General features: G+C 29.0%; 1 protein-coding gene across 25 annotated transcripts in view; it reads left to right on the forward strand.

The window, feature by feature from the left end:
• The window catches only part of LOC129975221 (neurogenic locus notch homolog protein 1-like), a 62,853-nt gene extending 42,720 nt beyond the window's left edge, over positions 1-20,133 (forward strand). For 3 of the 25 annotated variants that reach the window (XM_056088219.1, XM_056088232.1, XM_056088241.1), the window contains 21 exons: positions 730-774; positions 893-937; positions 2,606-2,656; positions 2,780-2,830; positions 2,957-3,007; positions 4,191-4,241; positions 4,521-4,571; positions 4,699-4,749; positions 4,877-4,927; positions 5,055-5,105; positions 5,233-5,283; positions 5,411-5,461; positions 5,589-5,639; positions 5,766-5,816; positions 5,944-5,994; positions 6,483-6,533; positions 6,666-6,716; positions 7,921-7,971; positions 9,948-10,065; positions 11,392-11,423; positions 16,200-20,133. In XM_056088219.1, the coding sequence (XP_055944194.1) occupies positions 730-774; positions 893-937; positions 2,606-2,656; positions 2,780-2,830; positions 2,957-3,007; positions 4,191-4,241; positions 4,521-4,571; positions 4,699-4,749; positions 4,877-4,927; positions 5,055-5,105; positions 5,233-5,283; positions 5,411-5,461; positions 5,589-5,639; positions 5,766-5,816; positions 5,944-5,994; positions 6,483-6,533; positions 6,666-6,716; positions 7,921-7,971; positions 9,948-10,065; positions 11,392-11,423; positions 16,200-16,261 (1,118 nt within the window). In that variant the 3' untranslated portion in view covers positions 16,262-20,133. Of the gene's footprint in view, positions 1-729; positions 775-892; positions 938-2,605; positions 2,657-2,779; positions 2,831-2,956; positions 3,008-3,756; positions 3,808-4,190; positions 4,242-4,520; positions 4,572-4,698; positions 4,750-4,876; positions 4,928-5,054; positions 5,106-5,232; positions 5,284-5,410; positions 5,462-5,588; positions 5,640-5,765; positions 5,817-5,943; positions 5,995-6,482; positions 6,534-6,665; positions 6,717-7,920; positions 7,972-9,947; positions 10,066-11,391; positions 11,424-16,199 lie in introns of all 25 variants that reach the window. The other 22 variants (XM_056088220.1, XM_056088225.1, XM_056088224.1 and 19 more) reach the window with 22 other exon arrangements.
• The last annotated feature ends 2,797 nt before the right edge of the window (positions 20,134-22,930 follow it).

Raw genomic sequence — 22,930 nt, forward strand, 5'->3', positions numbered from 1 at the left:
TATGAGAATCATTGGAATAGATAGTCTTCCTATAGGAATCTATCTAAAAGAAGAAGAAAAATCAGACTATGTATATCAGTGCCTGATTGTATCCGTTGTTGAATGGTTTCATTGTCCATCCAGGTGTTTTTTTTAATGGTGTTTACAGGGAATCAATTCAAAAACATCGACTTGTATTAAGGCAAGATTCTAACCATGGTGAATGGTGAAATGAGCCAGGTCCATTAACGTTTTTAAACAATGTTTATAGGAGTAACAAGTCATAAACACCATAATGCATATCAATGCATAACTGTGCTGGTCATGGAATGGTAGCTGAAACCGATTTTCATTTAACTTTTAACAACTATGCAAAATCCGTGACAATTAAATCTGTTTTCTGGTATTGTAGATCAATATATCAAGAATAAAAAAACTTTCATATTTCGAATAGATTTTATTTATGACGATATGTATTAAAATTCTCATGAAATAAGACAATTTTAAAATGAATTGGGCGTGACATCGTCGTCTTTTTTTAATGCAATTTTCTCGAAATCTGAGAGTTTGAAATAGCTGCTTTTTGGACGCTTTTTATCCTTTGAGATTGAAAATCCGTACTACACCGAATTTGTAAGGTAATTGCGAGGCACTGTGTATATAAAATTTTGTCTCGTTTCTGTCCTTATTTAGTATTTTTTCATTCATATACCTTATTGATATTCTTATGAATGAAGCCTTTATTTTCAGTTTCTACAACAGAGAATATGACAGTAGAAACTACTTCAGTTCAAGGTAGGTAATGTTACATTCATAGAGTCATTCTCATGTTGCCGAGCAAAAATGTTTCATTGGCGTACTTGTATTTTGCTTTGAAGTTTGCACTGTTTCTCATAAGCTCTTATACTTTTAGTTCCTACTTCAACAATTCAGATAAGAACTGAAGAAACTACCAAAGGTAGGAAACATATTTTTCGAATTCATGCACAATTTTTGTGTGTGCAAATATATGTTTACATAATTATCCTTCAGACTTTTATTGAACATAAATATATTAAAATATCATTCTTATATTATCAGCTACAACAACACAAACTGGTTAAATTATTGATACTGTTCGTTTCAGTATTCTGAGACGACCACTTTTCAACGTTTCTCCCTCATTATGAGATGAGCACATTTATGGAATTCTTCCTCATTGATATTTTCCCCCTAAAAGATACTTTTCCGTTCAATTATTTTTCACGTATGTGTCGTTTTTGACTGACTATTTTATTTTAATTGAAAATTGCATGTTGATTGTTTATATGGTTAATTCAAGTGCTGGTTCAAATTCTGCTAATTATTTCATGTGATATACATAAAATAATAATATTTTTAAAGAAATAAAGTCAATATTAATAATTTTTTTTAAAAATACGATTTAAAAATAATATTTATAGTATTCTTAAGACGCTCTATATTTACAGCAACTCCTTAAATGAAAAAAAAAAAGTTTTTAATGGAGTAAACTCTCAATTATCTTAAAATATTGTCAAAAAATTCAATAAAATATCAAAAAAGAAGTATTTTAACATTAAAAAAAAACTGTATTATTTTCTAAAAAAGTAAGTCACCAAGTTTTAACTTGATCTTATGATGAAATAATGTTTATGCCCTTTACCATAACTAAAAGCGTTTAAAATTTTATGGTGAATAAGTATCTTTTTGCTATTGTATTGCGAATTATCTACAATGTTTACGCCTCATAAGTCCACGAGTAATCCACGTAGACTTTATTGTTAAATGTAAACATCTCATCCTTTCATTTTTCCTCTCACCCCTATTTTGACGAATGAGATCCATCCTAACGCTTGCGCAAAAGAGCGGAAGGTTTTAGAATCCGTTGGCAAATAATACAACTTCAACAAAAGGTAGATAATATATTATTTATTGAATAATTTATCGTAAACGCTTATGACTGATATATACGTCAATCAAACCATTAGTTCAGATTTACATAGTCGTAATAAAATCTTTTATTACCAATTTCTGCCATGCCAATAGAAAATGCTATTGAATAAATTACTGCAAGCAAAGGCAGGGCTTATTATTTTTCTTAAATCGTGTTGTCATCACAAATCATTTCGATCAGCTAACATACTTCATTGTATTACTTGTTAATAAATATTATGTAAAATTTACGTATTGTTAATAGGAACCTGCATTTTTAGATCCTACAACATCAACAAGGGAAGTGATAGCAATATCTACAAAAAAAAAGGGGGGTGGCTATTGCACCCTTCGTCATCACAAACGATTATTTTTACCATGTCTGTTTCATTCGCGTACTCGACACGTATGATAAAATAATTATATCAAATTAACATTCCATCAGTTCCTGATCTTACTATGCTAAAAGCTGGAACAATTGTGAAAACTGAATAAATTTTGTAGTTCATGCCACTTTATTATATATCTTATTAATAGCTTCTTTCATTAATATATATCATTTGCATAATTATTGAAGAAAAATTCTATCTTCCAGTTATAATAAATTACATTGTACTTCCAATTATAATATATTTCTAAAAGTCAATATTTCCAAACTGCTATTTTATTCATTTTATTATTTCTCTATTTTTAGGTACAACTACCTCAAAAGAAGATGTAACCAATAAAACGTTCACAGCGAAAGGTATCACATATTCCATCTCATTATTTTCGTTTGAATTTGTTTCACTCCCTACGTATTGCCATTTCTCTAAATGAAGCATTAATTTCATATTCGTATTGTATTAATGACAGCCCGTATTTTTAGACCCAACTACACAAGCAGACGACACAACTGCTGAAACTATTTCAACCGTAGGTTGGTATCACTTAATTCAATTTACTATCTTATTCTTATTTTTTTTAGTATTCGCATACATGATTAACTAATAATGAGACTTTTATTTCGAATATATATTAAATTAACGTTATCCTTAATTTTTAGATTTTACTACAAAAACAGACGATGCGACTGCTGAAACTATTCCATCCAAAGGTTGGTATCATTTCATTCAATTAACAATCTCATTCTTATTGTTTCTTTCATATTCGCCTGCATGATTAACTAATAATCAGGCTTTTATTTCGTATATATGTTACCGTTAAAGTATGAAATACGTTATTTTATAGAATACCTAGTTATTCCATGAAATAACTGATCGTGTCCGTTAAAGTGAAAAACTCTCTTGCATTTCTTGGTTTAACTAGTTATTTCATAGAATAACGATCTGCAGGATGTTAAAGTGCAAAATGATCTATATCATATATCTCGCACGACAAATACATTTACCTTCCACCCCTACTGCATTTATGTTTTTGTTTGTTTGTTTTAGAAATAAAAAATGTTTTTGTTTTAGAAATAATGTTCTTTGTAATTCCAAGTGTCATTTTAGTAATCCTTGTTGTAACAAATGATTTTATGGTACGTTTCCATAAATACCATTTATATGCTGCATAAATGAGATAAATTGCTTCTTTTTTAATTTTAATTGTCTATCATTAGTTTAATTTCAATTTTAGATCAATTTTTTATTTTACACTTTAACTTTCTCTCATTAGTTAATTTATGGAATACCTAGCTATTTCATAGAATAACTAGTTAAAGTGTCAAATTAATAACATATTACACACTTTAACGGACACGATAAGTTATTTCATGGAATAACTAGGTATTCTATGAAATAACTGCATTATATACTTTAACGGTAACATATACATTAAATGAACGTTAGCCTGTATTTTTAGATTCTATTACACATGCAAACGACACGACTTCTGACATTATTCCAACCAAAGGTTGGTATCATTTCATTCAATTCTTATTTTTTCATTCTTATCAATTCTTATCATTCTTTCATTCAATTCTTATCATTCTTTCATTCTTATTCACTTCTTATCATTTCATTCATTCTTATTTTTTCTCATATTCGCCTGCATGATTAACTAATAATGAGGCGTTTATTTAATATATACATTAAATCAACGTTATCCTCTATTTTTTGATTCTACTACACAAGCAGACGACACGACTACAGGAACTATTCCAACCGAAGGTTGATATCATTTAATTCAATCAACTATTTTAGTCTTATTTTTTCTCATATACCCCTGCATGATTAACTTATAATGAGGCGTATATTTAGTATAAACTTTAAAACAACGTTATCCTCTATTTTAAGACTCTACTACACAAGCTGACGACACGACTGCTGACACTATTTCAACCGAAGGTTTGTATCACTTCATTAAATTAAATATCTTCTTATTTTTTTTTCATATTCGCCAGCATTATTAACTAATCAGGCGTTTATTTATTAAATACATTAAATCAACGTTATCCTCTATTTTTAAATTCTACTACACAATCAGACGATACTACTGCTGAAGGTTGGTATAATTTACTTGAATTATCTCATTCTTATTTTTTTTCATACTCGCCTGCATGATTAACTAATAATGAGGCGTTTATTTATTATACACATTAAATTAACGTTATCCTCTATTTTTAGATTCTACTACACAAGCCGACGGCACGACTGCGGAAACTGTTCCAACAGAAGGTTGGTATCATTTCATTCCATTAATTATCTTAATCTTATTTTTTTCTCATATTCAATTGCATAATTAACTAATAATGAGGCGTTTATTCATTATACACATTAAATCAACGTTATCCTATATTTTTAGATTATACTACACAAGCCGATGACACGACTGCGGATACTATTCCAACAAAAGGTTGGTATCATTTCATTAAATCAACTATCTCTTTCTAATTTTTATTTCATATTCGCCTGAATGATTAACTAATAATGCGCCTTTTATTTAGTATATACATTTAATCAACTTTATCCTCTATTTTTAGATTATACTACACAAGCCGATGACACGACTGCGGATACTATTCCAACAAAAGGTTGGTATCATTTCATTAAATCAACTATCTCTTTCTAATTTTTATTTCATATTCGCCTGCATGATTAACTAATAATGCGCCTTTTATTTAGTATATACATTTAATCAACTTTATCCTCTATTTTTAGATTATACTACAAAAGCCGATGACACGACTGCGGATACTATTCCAACAAAAGGTTGGTATCATTTCATTCAATTAACTATCTCTTTCTAATTTTTATTTCATATTCGCCTGCATCATTAACTAATAATGCGCCTTTTATTTAGTATATACATTTAATCAACTTTATCCTCTATTTTTAGATTATACTACACAAGCCGATGACACGACTGCGGATACTATTCCAACAAAAGGTTGGTATCATTTCATTCAATTAACTATCTCTTTCTAATTTTTATTTCATATTCGCCTGCATGATTAACTAATAATGCGCCTTTTATTTAGTATATACATTTAATCAACTTTATCCTCTATTTTTAGATTATACTACACAAGCCGATGACACGACTGCGGATACTATTCCAACAAAAGGTTGGTATCATTTCATTAAATTAACTATCACTTTCTAATTTTTATTTTATATTCGCCTGCATGATTAACTAATAATACGCCGTTTATTTAGTATATGCCTTAAATCAACATTATCCTCTATTTTTAGATTCTACTACACCAGCAGACGAAACGACTGCTGAAACTATTCCAACCGAAGGTTGGTATCATTTCATTCAATTAACTATGTGTTTCTAATTATTTTTCATATTCGCCTGCATGATTAACTAATGATGAGGCGTTTATTTAGTATATACATTTAATCAACTTTATCCTCTATTTTTAGATTCTACTACACAAGCCGATGACACGACTGCGGATATTATTCCAACAAAAGGTTGGTATCATTTCATTAAATTAACTATCTTTTTCTAATTTTTTTTTCATAATCGCCTGCATTATTAACTACTAATGAGGCGTTTATTTATTATATGCCTTAAATCAACATTATCTTCTATTTTTAGATTTTACGACACAAGCCGACGACACGACTGCGGATACTATTCCAACCGAAGGTTGGGGTCACCTCCTTTGCATTATTTTATTCTGATTTTTTCTTACATTTATGTACATGGTTAATTGTTTACGAGAATGATAGTTCAAATATGTATTAGGTCATTTATTTCTAGGTCCTACAACATATGCAGAGAATATTACTACTAAAATTATTCTAGTTAAAGGTTGATTTCGTATAATTCGTTTCATTTTCTTAGTTTTTTTATAGATTGGATTTACGTACATGATTAGTATGACTATTAATATGACGTTTCTTTCAAATATGTTTTGTGTTGATGCCATCTTGTTTTTTGAAATCTCATTACACTTACAAATGATGCAACAACAAAAACTATTCCAACCGATTGTTAACGTCACTAAATTGTTTGCATTATCATATTGTGTTTCTTTTTCGTTTCTTTTTATCTTCACTTACTTGATTTGTAGACCTATTAATGAAACGTTTATTTCCAATATATTTTATTTTGATACCACCTTGTATTTGTAGATCCTACTACGTCGATACAGGAAGTGACTACTAAATCGTTCTCGGCTGAAGGTTGGTATCGATCGTATTGTTCTTAATTGATTTTTTTTATTTTATTTACAGGAGATATATATATATGTCTTTCAATAAAATTTTATTTTCAATTTTTCTACTTTTATTTCCATGTTTTTAATGTATCTCCAGATCTTACTACCAGATCAGAGGAAATGACTACTATAACTATTACAAACAAAAGTAAGCAGCATTTCATTCGTCGTTTGTTTCTTTTTGTTGGTGTTGCTTTTAAACATTCTCTCTCCTTTTTAAATGTTTCTCAATAAAACTTTATTTCGAATTTGCATTTCATTTATGAGATATAAGTTCCTACTACAGTAGCAGGAGAACTTTCTGCTGAAATGTTAGTCACCTTCTTTTCGTTTCGCTACAGAACACCCTAATTAGAATCTCTGGGATTCCTTGCAAACTTTAATTACCCAATGCCTATAACGCTCCATTTCCTACTTTAATTTTTTCTAGTCTGTGAATATAATGTATTTTTCATATTCTTGTTGCTTTATGCGATATGGTGTCTGGAATATCCTCACTTTTCCAAAATTTCTGTTTTGCTGAATTTCATCTTTAAATATATCTCTTAACATATTCTTTTTCTGATTCCATGCCATACTTTTTTGAAAAACCATTTTTAAATGTTTAGAATTTTCTCCATTTTCACCAGACCGCAGCAGTAAGAATTTATGGTGCTACCATAATCAAACAGGTACACAACAATCCTGTTTAAACACTGCTGGCTTTTTATTTAAGTGAAGATTGCATGTTGGCATCATACCTTCTTCTTCTGCCATGTTCAAAAATGTATTATCATAAAATTGATTTTAAAAATATGTTAACATACCGAATACAGAAAATAAAGAAGTCATAACTTTTTGGATCTCGCTTTTGTTATTGCACTTCAAGAGAGAATTTTTTTTAATGAAAAATATGGATGTCAAAGCATTAGTTCCGGATATTTTAATAAATCTCATTAATTAGAAAGTTAAACACTTTTGAAATTTTTTTAAATCCGATATGCTTTGGAGATTTATATCAGTATCTTGAGCTGTTCCATATATTTTTCTTCAACTCCCTCCCCCCAACAAAATTTATTTTCCATTTTTAAATAAAATAAGAAAAGCGTGGGTTTTAAACACTTGTTTTTTTAATATTATATTTTTCTCAAGTTTTTAAGATTAAGATTGAGTTTTTAAGTACTTATCAGTTATATATGCATACTTATGACTCTAATGTACAAACAGCTTCCGGGAAAAAAAAATTTTTTAATTTGAGCGAAAATATTTTTTAATTCGTTGTATCAGTTTTTTCAGTCATTTTAATTTTTTAAAGCTATTTTTTTAAATCAGAATTTACACTTATAACTGTTAATAGTATTGAATCTTTTCAGACTTTACTGCAATTACTGGAAGTATCAACGATGAAACTGTTACACGCGAAAGTAAGCAAAATTTCTATGAATTCTTATCCCTGAATAATTTCAGAACTCATCAGAAATATTCATTAAAAATTAATCCGACAATATTAAATTCTTGTACTACTGAATTTGTGACTGATGACCAGGTTATTAAAATAGGTTAGATACGTTTTGAAAAATTATATCTAATGAGATATATAACATAAATAACCGAATTCTTTCGTTGCAATTTTCAAGTATTATTCAAAATTTTATTTCAGTGTCATTTGCTTTTAGCCATCCAGAAGGCTTTTTATACTTTCTCGTATTCTATGTACTTAAAGAAAAAGTATTGCCATCGTCAAAAATAAAAACTCAGAATTTTGATAAATCTTTTCAGATTTCCCTGACTTCGAAAAACACATTTTTACTTTATCGCGTACGAAGTATAGTGGAAGTATTGTAATCATAAAAAGTTCGAACTTGAAATACTGATGAATTGCCACGTTTCAATCCTCCATATTGGAAAAACATATTTTTGATATTATGTCTGTCTATCAGCCTGTGAATGCGATAACTCAAAAACCCTTTAACCCTTTATGAGGAATTGGGACTAAATTTGTAAATTTTTGACAGATTTTGAACGAAATTCATTCATAGGCAATTTATCTGTCTAACTGTTCGCTTATAAGTCAACATGATAGCTACAAAACACAAAAAGTCAGGTTTGTGAAATTTGGTATACAGGCTTAGCATCTAAAATATAGATAACAAATTTGGAAACATTTCCGTCATTGGGTTGACTCTCTGTTGGTTTATATTTTTATATGCATGCAAATGCAAAAGTTCAGAAATGCGATAACTTAAATCAAGAAAATGTGGCTCGTAATTTTTGCGAAATTTGTAACATTTTGTTTAAAATAGTCGGGATAAAAAGGCATCCAGAATTCAAAATCGATTTTCTGTTATCTGTATATTAACCATATCCCAGCAGTTATTCGCCAAAGAACACCCGCTTGGTTCAATTAAAATGGAATTATGTCTTTTAGTGACCTCTCGATAAATGAACATCAAATAAAAGCTAAAACATTTAACAATTATTGATTTCTATTAAATAATTCATAATTTTATTTACAGTGCGACGAAATTCAGAATCTATACGGTTACAAATTTATAATATTTATTTCCAGTGCAGTAAATTTTTTGTAAGGACAATTTAAAATGGTAGATGCTAAATGGTTACCGAGTCAATGTCTCTCGGCTTTGGCGGTTTGGCGAAGAATTCGGCGACCTTGGTGATAAAAATCAAAAATTCCAGAAATTGCAAGAATCTTTGAAATAGATATATTAGGACTCTAGTTATATTGTTCGTTTTAGAAGTTTTTATATTGTTTAGAAGTTATTTATATTGTTTTGAGAATCAGTTAGTAGTGGGTCGACAGTTGAGTTCAGCTCAAGCGGATAGTCAGTTGAGAGTAGCAGATAGAGTCGAGAAACGTGACTAATCTAGTGAAATTTTTCACCAGCGACTTCTATCTGAGAGCTTTGTGCATTAAGATTGCTTATTACCAATTTGTGTACTAGACCTTGTTCTGTGCTGCTGTTTACTGCAAGCTCTGTTCTTGTGTAGACTTGAATTATGTTTTATTACTTCTGTATTTTTGTTTTCGTATATAAAACCGTCATTATTTGTTACTGAGCATGTTGGACTTTATTCGCTGTACACCCACTGCACCGAACCTTGATTTTCAGAAAATTTTCATTGCAACATCCTTTATCTCTCCGACTCGTTCAGAAAACTACCAAAAAAAGCGTTAAAAAATTTCTAAAAGAAATTAATAAATTTTCATATGTATTTTCAATGCTGATTTATCCTACGATTCCAATGTCGAGATTGATGATATTGACACAATACATAATTTACTTGTTATTCCCAAAGTTATCTCATTTCTTACATTACGTCTATCAAAGATGGAAATTGCAATTCTTCGGTATTTAAAGTTTTCTCTCTCTGTCTTTAGACATTTTCAGCAATGAAAGAGATTCTCATAAAATCACCATGTACTCTGGAGGAGCAGCTGGTGTGATTCTTGTACTGTTGACAGTAACTGGTGGAGTCGCCTTTTTTTATACGAGGAGGTGAGAAAAGTGATATTTTTTTTATTCTAAGCATTGCAGAGATAGAGTGTTTTAAAACTATTATTACACACTTAAAGGTGTGATGGAACGTATCTGGAGAGCAGCAATAATCATGGAATGTATGGTGACAATTTAAACCATGAAATGCTTGGGACAATAGTTGCAGTTTTCTAAAATAACAAAACATAAAAATGAAAAATAAGTGTTGAAGTAAAAACTTATTAATTTAAGAAACACGTTTAAGGAAAACATGTATATAATATATTAAAAAATGAAGAGACCAGTAGTGATGCAAATAGTTTTCATGCCGTAGACATATTAGATAATTCATTAGCAAATGCATTCGGTGTTTCTCCTATGGCAACTGTAACTGTAGAAATCCTCACTAAATTGATGGAATAATATAATGGATGGTTCATAATATGATCCATCTGGAAGAGTACAGACAGGAGAAATTAGGTTATCATAGCATCCAATCAGTTGAATTGTCCCAAAGGATAATTTCCTTCTGCCATTTTCCAAATTGAGTTGCAGAAATGTGTAGTAAATTTTTTGCGACTAACTAGACCAAGATTGTAAATTATATATTCGGTCGTTTCATAAAATGTAGGCAATGATTTTGAAACGTCCTATATACCCCCTTGATGCGTATATTGCAATTGCATATATAAAAAATTTTTTTAAGCTTGATGAAAGCAATGGATTGTTAGTTAGTTTACTCTACTTTGCATATATAAAAATTTATCTCTGTTTTTTTAAGCTTGATGAAAGCAATGAATTGTTAGTTAGTTTACTCTACTTTGCATACATAATACAATTTTCTCTGGACTCAGATAATCAAGAAATTATCCGTTGCGACAATTCTTTTTTATATATGGCACTATTTCGTTGGGAACTGTTTCGTTTTCTCAAGTAAAAATCAGAAAAATCATATCAATAATACGTCTGCTGTTAATGGTGGAATCGATGCATGCACATAACTTTGGTGTCGATTGGAATCTGTCTAATGGAAACAGTATTTCATATGCATATAATTTTTGAACCAGATGATGTTGCATGCCTTATTTTTCAGCACCATATACACTAGTATCATTATTTTAATTCTTATACGCGTGTATATATTCTAAATATTTGTATTTATTTCTTTTATATTTTTAAGTAATAAATTTTACTTTTGTTGTAAATTTAAAATTGATACGGCTTTGCGATGAAAATGATCTTTTGATTGATTAAATTGATATTTTTGGGATAGAATCCATGTATTATGAATTCTGTTTCCATGTATTTTCTTTTATAAAATAATAAATTCCTTTTTTTTTATTTCAGGAAAAGGCAAAGAAGACAAAATACTTTTCGAAGTAAAGTTTTGTTTATTATATTCCAAATCTTATTTAAAATTTCTTTGAATTTAATAATGGAATTTCCACATTTTATATTTTAAATATATATATATATATATATATATACAGGGTGGTTATAATTAAACTTCCCCTATAGACAGCATTCTACAACGCAAACGGGTGAACGGATGGCAGTGAAATTTGGTATATAAGCTATACACGAGATGCACTAGCGGAATTTCGAAAAAAAAAAATTTTGAGTTTCAAAATGTCCACCAGAGGGTGCTTTTTAAGGAAAAACATTAAATTTGTCACAATAAATGACCAAAACGGAATACAGAAACAATATTAACATTTATTGACTAGTTTCTCATCGCCTTGTCATCGAACCACATTAAATAAAGGTAAGAAAAAGTAACACTACGCTGTTTGAGGTAAAAAAGCAGTTCAGGTTGAAGAAACAAGAACAGATTTGGACGAAATTACACAAGAGGAGCAGTTGTTAATCGTGTCCAGGATGCTGTAAAGAAAGATGCTCATATTGCCACCCTCATTCACCTGCAAAATTTGTGCGGCAACAGCTGTCTTGACGCCATCGACAAGTGCCGGTGTGACAGGTTTACGGCCTCTTCCAGGTTGAACTCCTACTGTGATCCGTCGCTTCAAATGTCTTAATCATGGCCCGGATACTTTTGATAGTCATTGGTCCACGCCGTAGGTTCTTTAAACGATGAAATTCACGAATTGCAGCAGAAGCATTTCCCTTGGTTTTCGTAAAAAAGCTTCACCAATAACGAACGTTCAACTAAAAATAATGTCATCATTACAGCTGGAAACATCGACAAAAAACATGACGTCTGAAAACGTTTCATACTCTAACCCATTTCGCATAAAGCTTTCTCTTCTTTACTAGCATGCAAATCTCGAAAAAATTTTTTATTAGAACTGACAGCTTTTCCCGGTTTTACATTGTATTACTCATCATTCGTGTTTTGGATTGTTAATATTGTTTCTATACTCCGTTTAGGTCATTTATTGTGTTAAATTTAATTTTTTTCCGTAAAAGTCACCCTCTAGTGGACATTTTGGAACTAAAAATTCTTTTTCGAAATTCCGCGAGTGCATCTCGCGTATAGCTTATATACCAAATGTCTGCCATCCGTTCACCCGTTTGCGTTGTAGGATGCTGTCTATAGGGGAAGTTTAATTATAACCACGTATAATTATATATATATATATATATATATATATATATATATATATATATATATATAAGTTTCTTTTAATTACGGCTTACGTATAACGTGTCACTTAAAAATCATTGAAACTGATGCAATTTTCTTTGTCAATCCTTCTTCACACTTGAGAAAATTGAGAATAATTTTTTTTTATTTAACAAAAAACACCTTTATTTTATTAAAAACCTCTTCATTTTTCTCTGTACCCTTCACTTCCTTATCACAGAAGAAAAATAATTGTTTGTTAGCTATAGGTCATCTTTACCATATGTGACGAAATGTTGTTTTAATGCATAACGATCCATTTCGAAATTTTGCGTCGTCTCTCAGTTTTTATAGCCAGTGTAGTCTTCAGCAGCCTGTTGCGGCACCGTTAAATAGTCCTTGATCTCTTTTGTTACAATCAATCTATGAAAATAGGTCTTTCTTCTTCGAGAATGAAATTCAGTACACCCTTTTTGTGCTTTTAATGCCGAAACTTGACTAAAGTGTACTTTTCATTTGGCCAAACTTTATGTAATGGAATGAGCCTTATAAGCCCTGTGCTCTGCGATGTTGCAACGACGCTTTAACGATATTGTACACCATTTAGAATATCGATCAACATCATGGATATATTGCATAATGTCTTGTGCAAGTATGGGTAGGATTATAGATTACCGAAAATATAATTGAGTTCGTAACTGAAGAAAGATACCAAAATTCAAAAATTTATTTGTTTTTTTAAAAGCAGGTAACAGATTTTGCCTTTTATGAGCGAGTAGGAACACGATAGTTTACTATATAACAGATATAATGATCACATATGTTCACAGATGGCGCTACCTTATATAGTCTACGATGTGATAGCGAAAAACAGAAGGAAGAAATCGCGAATAGGGATAAGATGGATAGAGATGCATAATCCACGATTTTTTGAATAACAAATAATATTGCTATTGTTATTTTTAAATATACGTTCCAAATATCTGTTATTTCAATCATGTTTTTAATTAAAAATTATTACTTAATATTAAATATAAAATTTATTAATTGTAATTAATACTTAATTTACTAATTTAATTGAATTAATTTATCTGTTTCAGCTTACTTCTTAAATTTTATTTTTTTTCTCAAAACTATTTATTTAATTTATTTATTAGAGTGAATCATTTTCTGGAAAAGATGAGTTAAAAATATATGTCATTTCTTTAAAATGTTTACTTTAGTCCTATATTCTACCATTAGATGGCGCCAGCAATAAACAGAGTACATGTAATCAAAGTGAATCATGCCACGAGCAATTAAAAATGATCTGTATGGAATAGCGCATCATCAAATACGAATATCGGTCACTCCCGTAAAGTGGAGCGGTGACTTCGCACTTTCCAGTGAAGCCTCGCACTTTCCGGTGAAATCACCGCTCCGATAAATTTCAGTGATATGCAATTCAATGATACGATACGATAATTCCAATAACCGGTCCGTTCACTTTTCAATCCAATCACAGATTTCTTTCGAGAGCTTCCATTGGACAGATCGTATCGATTCTTACTTTCCAGTAAAGTCACCGCTCCGGCAAATTTCAGTGATATCGTATCGATTGTTGCTTTCTATCGTGATCCAAAACCTGTAATCGAAATATCACCAGTAAGATCGTATCAAGGATTTGAATCACACCCCTCTTTGAAAAGTATTGATTACTTGTATTTGTGACTTTTTGATATTGGTTACGTAATAACCGCTCTGAAAATATTCGTCATCCCTAAAGATGGACTGCATTGTAGTCAGCTATTAATAGTTGAAGTGGCAATTTGTGTATTCGGCCATTTTATCCAATCGGCTAAGTGGACTAGAGCAGAGTATTTAACCACGCTGTGCTTCCCTTAAGTTTTTTACTATCTTATTTTACTATTTATTATTATTTTAATTTTGAACAAAAAATAATTTAATTATTAGTTTTAAATATATTAAAAACTTGTAACTAGCTAGTGACAAGGATTTTGACATTAAAAGGAATAGAGAATTATTTAAGATCATCATTAAAATTATATAAGTTAAATGAATTGTTTTTTTTAAATTAGAATGACATTTATAAGCAATATTTTATTTAATCCAACCGCTAAAAACCGCTTTATGCATATGTTCAGAGCTGATACAAGGCAAATCCAATTTTGAAAAGGCACTGATTTTTAAATTTTTTAGAATTTAATCAGAGTAGGAGACTTTTTTTTTCTTGTCATATATTTTATTTTTAGGCATGTATTTTCGTTGAGCCGTAGATGCTCAAATTCTTCGATAAATTATTCTGGCTCAGAGAGCCAAACTTTGTTAAGACATACCTACATATATAGAAATTACCGAAAGTAAAAATAGAATGTAAAAATGAAAATAACATGTTCAAATAATTTGAATGTTTTTTGCAAAAAATTATGAAGATTCTTACTGTCATAGAAGACATATCTCTAATAATAAAGCAAGAACTTGTATATTTTTTCTTTTAAATGAATGCTCCAAAATGCATCACAAAATATCAAAACATAAAAAAATTTCCGTATTTTTTTAAAAATATCATTTATGTAATTGAATAAATATATTATTATAATTATAATATACATTAGATTTTTGAACAATTAATTCCATAAAACCACCTATATTTAAACTTGCTAAAAGAAAAATAGAATTATAGAATAAATAATATCGTTAAACATTTATTTCCATGTTTAAAACAAATGATATTTAAACTTCATAGAAAAAACGTTATTAAAATAAACTAAAATACTAGATATTTATTTCCTTATTTAAAACAGACGATATTTATATTTGACAGAAACCTACATATAACAATGTCAAAACGAAACGTATACTCATTTGTCCTTAAAATATTATGTAATGCATTTGAGAATAATATTAAAAGAGCTTTTTTGAAAAAAAATAGAAAACAAACTAAATTTTTAACCAATTATTTCTATACTTAAAGCAAGTTATATTTAAACTTGTAAAAAAACAGTCTTTCAAAAAAAAATTAGATTACGAAGCATTAACTTTTATACTTAAAACAAATTACATAAAAACCAAAACAGAAAAAAATAAAATTAATATTAAATATGGCAACATTCAATTGCATATTTAAAACAGACGATATTTATACTTAACAGAAGCAAAACGGGTTTTTTTTAAATAAGAATTCAAGTAATGCATGCTCACAAGCAAAGAAAATCAGTATCAAAAAGAAAATAATATATAAGAAAAAACAATATTTTCTGAATTGTAAATCCGAAAATCAATCGTTCTGTTTGTCAGTAAATGCTCTTAGAAGAAGATGCAAGCATTTTTCGCCATGAACTCGGAATCGTTTCGAAAGCAATCGCTTTTATAATTACTTATATATCATTATAAATGACAAAAGGTACTTTTATTAATTCAACCGGATTTTTTGTTGTTGTTGTTGCTTTGCTAAATAAAAGAATTGGGTACTTCTGACATATTTCAATTGGTTTTTTAAAATAGAAATGCGATTTTTTGATAACAATAATTTTACTGTCAAATTTATAAAAATTGTTATTAATATTTTCAGGTAATGATTCATCAAGCGTCGGCAGCGCAGAGAGCGCTGACAGCACTAGTTATCTAGCTTAGTGCCAAGGCAAGTTTTGCACCATCGTGCAATACTTTGCATCTCAATTTCAAGTGGCCAGTATAGTGAAGAAAAATAAGAAAATAACAGAAACATACTTTAAATCAGCGCATTTGTACATTTATATCATAATGATATTTTTCTTTCATTTTGACCTCGCAAGTTTTTCTATATATCATTGTTTAACATTATAACAAATTCAGAATCATACTAAATCATCTTACATTAAATTATTATCATCGTATATGTAGTTAAAGAATTCTTTATTTCGTAGTTTATAATTTTGAAAAATGCATATATTTTAGACACATTATTATTTAACTGAAATTGTTTCATTTGAGTAAGGTTAGAATTTTATGATCAATTTTTCATCTCCTTCTTGATGTACTAGAATTTTGAAATTTTTTTCATTTGTATATAATTGATGATAACGCACTATTTTTAATATTTTCAATCCTTAACTGCAATAGATTAATTTTTAAAATTTAGGAATTTTTAACCTGCATCGTTACGTCCCCTTAAAACAAAAGTGGTTATTCTACCCGTATTTGAAATGCTTCGTCCCATTTTCACTGAAAAGAAATCCACTTGAAACACAAATTGGTCATATATATTAATCAATAATAGCGACGAAACCAAAATAAATCATTAATGCTTCCAAAAGATTTAAGTAGAAGCATTAGATTTCCAAAAACTTAAAAGTAATTAAAATTTGAATTCTTATCAGTGACACCATCTGGTTTGAATTTGAAAAAAAAAAAAAGGTTTTCAAAATCATAATATCTATAATAATTCATTATAAACAAAATGCTTAAAAAAAAATTTTAAAAGAATAAAATGAAAAATTTCTAAATTTTTAGTACATTAATAAAAATGAATTTTTAAAAATTTTTATTATTTTAAGTATGATTACTTAATCATGTAGAGCTTCTGATTGTAAATTCCTCTCCCATTGTTTAAATATAAAAATCTAACATTTTCATTTTTATGTCATTAATATCGTATCACTTTCAAGAAAGCAGCTTTCATGCAATAGTTATTTATAAGAAAATTGAATTAAAAAAAGTGACAATTAATCGTATAAGAAGAACATATTTCAATCAAAGTCCAATAACTGTTTTGGGGTGATTTAAACGATCAAATTCTATCGTGATAAAAAAATGGCTTCGATAGCAATGACAAATATCGGCACCTTAGTATGAATTATCTATATAAATAAAATCGAATTATACCCTTTGATAACATATAATCTGTCTTCAATATATTTGCATTTAAAAATTTCCATTTGTTCTGCAACACTCCTCAGAAAACAGACTTTATTTTTTAAAAATAAATCAGCAATATTAATGGCATTGCATGATCTTTCAATGGAATGCAATTGTGTCTTAAATGTCATCTACTGATTCATCCACCAGTCGCTTTAACTCATATTGGCTCTGAATTAACTGAAAACCATAAATCGAAGGCTAGTTATTAGTTGAGTATCAATTTTGTTATTCGTATGACGTCAAAAACAACCAACTATATAATAACCGTCGATCATATAGTTACAGTCAAAGAAGACTCCAAGTCGATTAGGCTACTGTGGATAAGATTGTTCTTAATTTTTCTTTAATGAAGGATAGTATATGATCTTGTGCTGATAACGAGCGTGATGATATTGTGGATGAGACGGTATATCTTTCAAATAATGTTTAGAATGACTTTAATGAATTTGGCAGCCAGACAGATGAAGTTATATTAAGAAACCTGATATTAAGAAACAGTGTCGGAGACTTTGAGATATTGATAGAAAATCTGAAACAGAAAATGATGTATTTCTTGACACAACGCAGTTCTGAAACAATAATCCACTAAAAAGAAAAGTAACACAATTTTTTCGTGAAACAGAAGTTTATCAATTTTTGACTTTATTAATTCACTTCTGTTTTATATTTTCTTTCAAAGAGAAGCCAAATTATTAAAATATTGGTAATATTTACTTTTTTTAAAAAAAATTGCAGTGTATTTTGAAAATTTTATCCTTAATATATAGACAGTTATCTTATGAAAAATTGTTTCCTCTTATACTTTTCCTATTATCCACCAGCTACAATTCCTATGCAATTGGATAAAGAGACTCTTTTGCAAAACCATTTTCCGTCTTGATGGTAAAAGAGATTGTGAAATATTTTATTGGCAAAACTGCGTAATGAAATGTTGTCTAAAAAGGTGTGCTTTATATACATAAAATAAACTTTAACGTATTTCTCATGGCACATTTTCCACTTATTTATTCATTTCATCTGTGTGACAAAAAATGCTGTCTATCAAGGGAGATTTGATGTATTCTTTGTGTTTTCAATAACAAATTCTTCATACATTTTGTCTGTCCACGAAAGGTCGTTGTCTATCAAAAAAAAGTTAAATAGATTAAAATGCAAAAGATCAGTTGGAGTGACTTTAATAAATAATCATTCATAAACGAATGAAGTGAGGCAGATTTTAGCTCAGGATTAATGGAAATGAAACATAATTTTTTGAAATCAAAATTTATTGATTGCTCAGTTTGTAATCTAAACGACCAGATGGCTCTGATATCGTCGGAAAATACGTGATATTAAATTAGTATGTCCAACAATCAATTCGAAATAAAGTTAGTTAAAAATGTAGTATTAATAAAATAACCTATTAAAAACATTATAATTACTAGAAACAAATTTGTGCTTTAATAATAATATCTAGAAACATTAGAATTGGTGAAAAAAATATGACAACTAATGGGAATTAAATAAAAAAAGTACAGGTAAAAATAAATCCAGTCTGAAAATTTTTTCAAGAATTAATTTTTTAATAAAAGTCAGGCCATCTAAGAAAAAATTTCTAGTTTGAATCTTGACCAGGAGGCGATCCTTTCCTAGATTCACTTTGATTTTTTGTTAATTCACGTTAATTTTCAAATTTTTCCGAATCCTGATATTTATGACATTCAATGAGACATAAATCGAAATAAAGGTTTACAAATGTGCAATGCGTCGTTCTCCATTCAAAAAGCTCAGAAAAAAGAATAATTTTCACAGCATTGAGAAATACTCATGCTCTCTCGACATACCATCAGAAATAGTATATAATGCTATGAACTACAATTTTTTGCAGCACTGAGCAACATTTCTGTTGATCATGCTTTGCTGTACCATCAAAAATAATGCATTATACCATGAACCATAATTTTTCGCAGCATCATTCCTGTTTCTTTTGTTTGCCATATCATCAGAAATGGTGCTCATTTCTATAAAAAAAAGTTGGTCCTTCGTTTCATAAGTGAGCTGTTGAATTGTTGGCGACACACCGAATATTTTGAAGTTTTTATTGTGACCAGAATCTTACCCTGAGTAACTCAAAATCAAAAAAATGTTAGAGCAATCTGACGGTTTTAAACAAGAAATTTCGTTTTCAATACTGGTTTTTAAAAACCATTTTTGTTCTCATACGATGTTTTTTTATCTTCATTTATTCATGGGTGAATGATTTTCAAATTTCTCCGGAACATTCAAATTACTTAGGCAGTTATCAAGTAAATGAGTATGTAAATTGTATAAATATATTTTTATTTTGTTGTAATTTGTCTTGTAGGTTTCTTCTATTTCTGTGATTTATAGACTTTCATATTAGAATTTCTAAAAACTTTCTTCTGTAATTTTTTTTATGTAGATCATAAATTCAGTATTTTATGTTTTTAAGCATGACGAATTTTCTAAATAGAGCTAGAATTTATGAATAACTCTTATAATCAGTTGTTCTAATATTTATCCAAGGTTTATTAGCTAACCATATTAGAATTTCCACTTTTACTTTTCTCTGTTATTCATATACTATTTATATAATTTTTATAAAACATGAAAAAATCATATAGCATATTTCAAAAGTCAAAAACTTTTGTGAAGCATGTTTTCAGATTGTAAAAAGTTTATATGCTACTTTTGAATAAAATGTTTATTTACATGATTGTTTCCTTAATAACTTTGACTACTATTAGCCGCCTTTGTCGACCAGTTGTTCATCCATTATATTAATAGCATTCATTTAATAGTATCGGCCACCTTCGAAAACTATAGTTCAATACAACAAAAGAATAATTTTAAATATATATTTGCATAATATACATAGATAATTCTGAATGGCTAGACATTTTTACAAAGTGGTGAAAGCATTTGACGAATAAAATTGACAAATTTGCTCGAGTTTTTCAGGTTGAAATCTCATTTAAAACTTGATGAGAGGCAGGCGACTATTTATGCTATATCTGAAGGTTGGCCTTTGATATGAAATAAAAATTGATGAAATAAGCGCCTCCTCTGACTGATTTTGCCGATCCCGAGAGACTCTCATTGTTTTTCTCTATAGAGAATGTTCAGTAATTTAAATTTTTTGAAATTTCTATCAAATATGGAATTCAGTGGTTGATTAGATGATATATTCAGAAATTATGAATTTTCATGTAAAATCAAAACTGGCATAATTAGCACAGTGACGACGACGACTCTGCTTTCAATTCTCACATATTTTTTTAAAAAGACATTCTGGGATTCAGTAAAATGTCTTTATATTAATGGCAGTTTCATCATTTCCCCATTAATTAAAAATTGAATTTTACGGGCGCTGATAGAAAATGAGAGAGAGATGCGTAGTACAATGATCAGAACAACTTAAGGCCTACATAACAGTATAAGTGAATTATATGACTATCAAAATTTGGAGCTTAAAAATATTTTGCTAAAAAACCTATTATGAGAACAAGTTACATAAAATAATGGAACATTTTAAAGACCAACATACCTAATTGGCTGGTCGCCAAAGGCGGCTAGTATTAAATAAAAATTTTCAAATCCAGTGCAGTGACTATATGTGGAAGACACGTTCTTTTCCTTTTAAATTATTCTAAATATTTAAATATTTTAAAGTAATTTCTACCTTCAAAAGTTTTGTTATGTTGCAGATGAGTTGATTGGTTTTATCAGATGCCAATAACCTGGCAGGGAAAATGACTTCTTCCATTAATACAACAAATGTAATAGATTTTTTTTCCAAAATAAATTAATGTTGCCCTCTCGAGGTAAATATGTTTAATCCATTTGTGTTGATAATTGAAATTTTCGAGATTTCAGCGTAAAATTAAGTTTGTTAGGAGGAGACATGTTGGATTAAAAAAATCTAAAGAAAAAAATTATTATTTCTGTTTTTTTTTGTTTTTTTTGTTGTTTTTTTGAGTTAGTTGACTTTCTAAAAATAATAAACAGGAATATTCTTCTCTCGATTTATAAAAAAAAAATTGTAATTAATCTTCGCAGTGCTTAGTTAAAAAGTAAATGTTTGTGGGCACGCGTGTTATTTTTTAATAATTTATATCGAAAAATGAAACAATATGGACAATAGAAGCCATTTTATTTCTCCTTGTATATAAGTACTATCAAACCTATTTTACAATTTCATGACGATAACACACAAAAAACATTTTTTCCATAAATAAAACAACACAAACAAGATCACAGATTTCAATAAATAATTGCACAATCACCAATTTTCTAATAGAAATAGCTTAGAAAAATTATCACATTTTCTATGGGAATAATAATAAAAATCAAGAGAAATCAAATTTAAATTTCTGATCTTCAGCTTGATATTATTTATATGGCATCAAAAAATGCATCCACTATCAGAATGCCATGCAAATTATTTGATGCCATATTTTGATTTGGCGCAGTTTAGCCAAGGTTGGCTCTTGCGCCAATAAAACTCAAAACCAGCCATATTTTGATGAAAAATACGCAGGATGAAATAAAGCTATGCATCTTTATTAGCTGAATAATTAAATTGATTCTATTAATGTTTCTAAAGTATTTTTTCCCTCGAAAAAGAATCGCTTTAATGCAAATCTGACCATATTATTCTATCACACTATATCACTGTGATGACCTCTCGAAAGTCTTGTAAAGAACAGGTGAATCATCAACAGTACAAGATATGTCTATGTACATTAAATTTATTCGCATAGTCACTGGTGTGGCATGGAAGTATGGAGAAGGTGTACCAGTTGAAATGTCTCCCTAGTTGTCTGATCGCAATTAAGTAACAAGACTTTGCATTCAAAACTACTTTCCTTGAAAAAAGAGAAATTAATTATCGGTTTTTTTTAAACATATTTTCTAATCCCAAAATTTTACATATTATCCATGAGGTTGTTATTTTCTATCCCTTTTCGATCCTTAGAAAATAAGTGAATTTCATGTTTACAGTTGACATTGGCATAAAAAGTTCAAAGGCTAATTACTGTTATGGAATGTTTTTATGAAAGTACAGAAACACTTTGAGAAGGGGGAAATAAACCAGTTAATATTCCCAAGGGTAAGATGTTAAAACTACTTCATTCCTATTTGCTTGTATTCCTCAATATAAATCTCAGATATTAGTATTTTGAATCCCTTAGTATATTAATTTTTTTATAAGTTTTAATACCTTGTTTTATTATTGTTTTGAAAATAAAAAATGAGATCGATAAATAACAAAATCTTACATGCAGTTTTGAATAGTTCGAAATTTAAATTTCTAAGAAAATGGCATATACTAAATGAAAAGTTTTAAATACAGAAGAATAGCCTCAAATATTTGAAACTTTTTTCAAATGAAATCACTGG

This window comes from Argiope bruennichi, chromosome 7, assembly GCF_947563725.1.
Source record: "Argiope bruennichi chromosome 7, qqArgBrue1.1, whole genome shotgun sequence".
Taxonomy (NCBI): domain Eukaryota; kingdom Metazoa; phylum Arthropoda; class Arachnida; order Araneae; family Araneidae; genus Argiope; species Argiope bruennichi.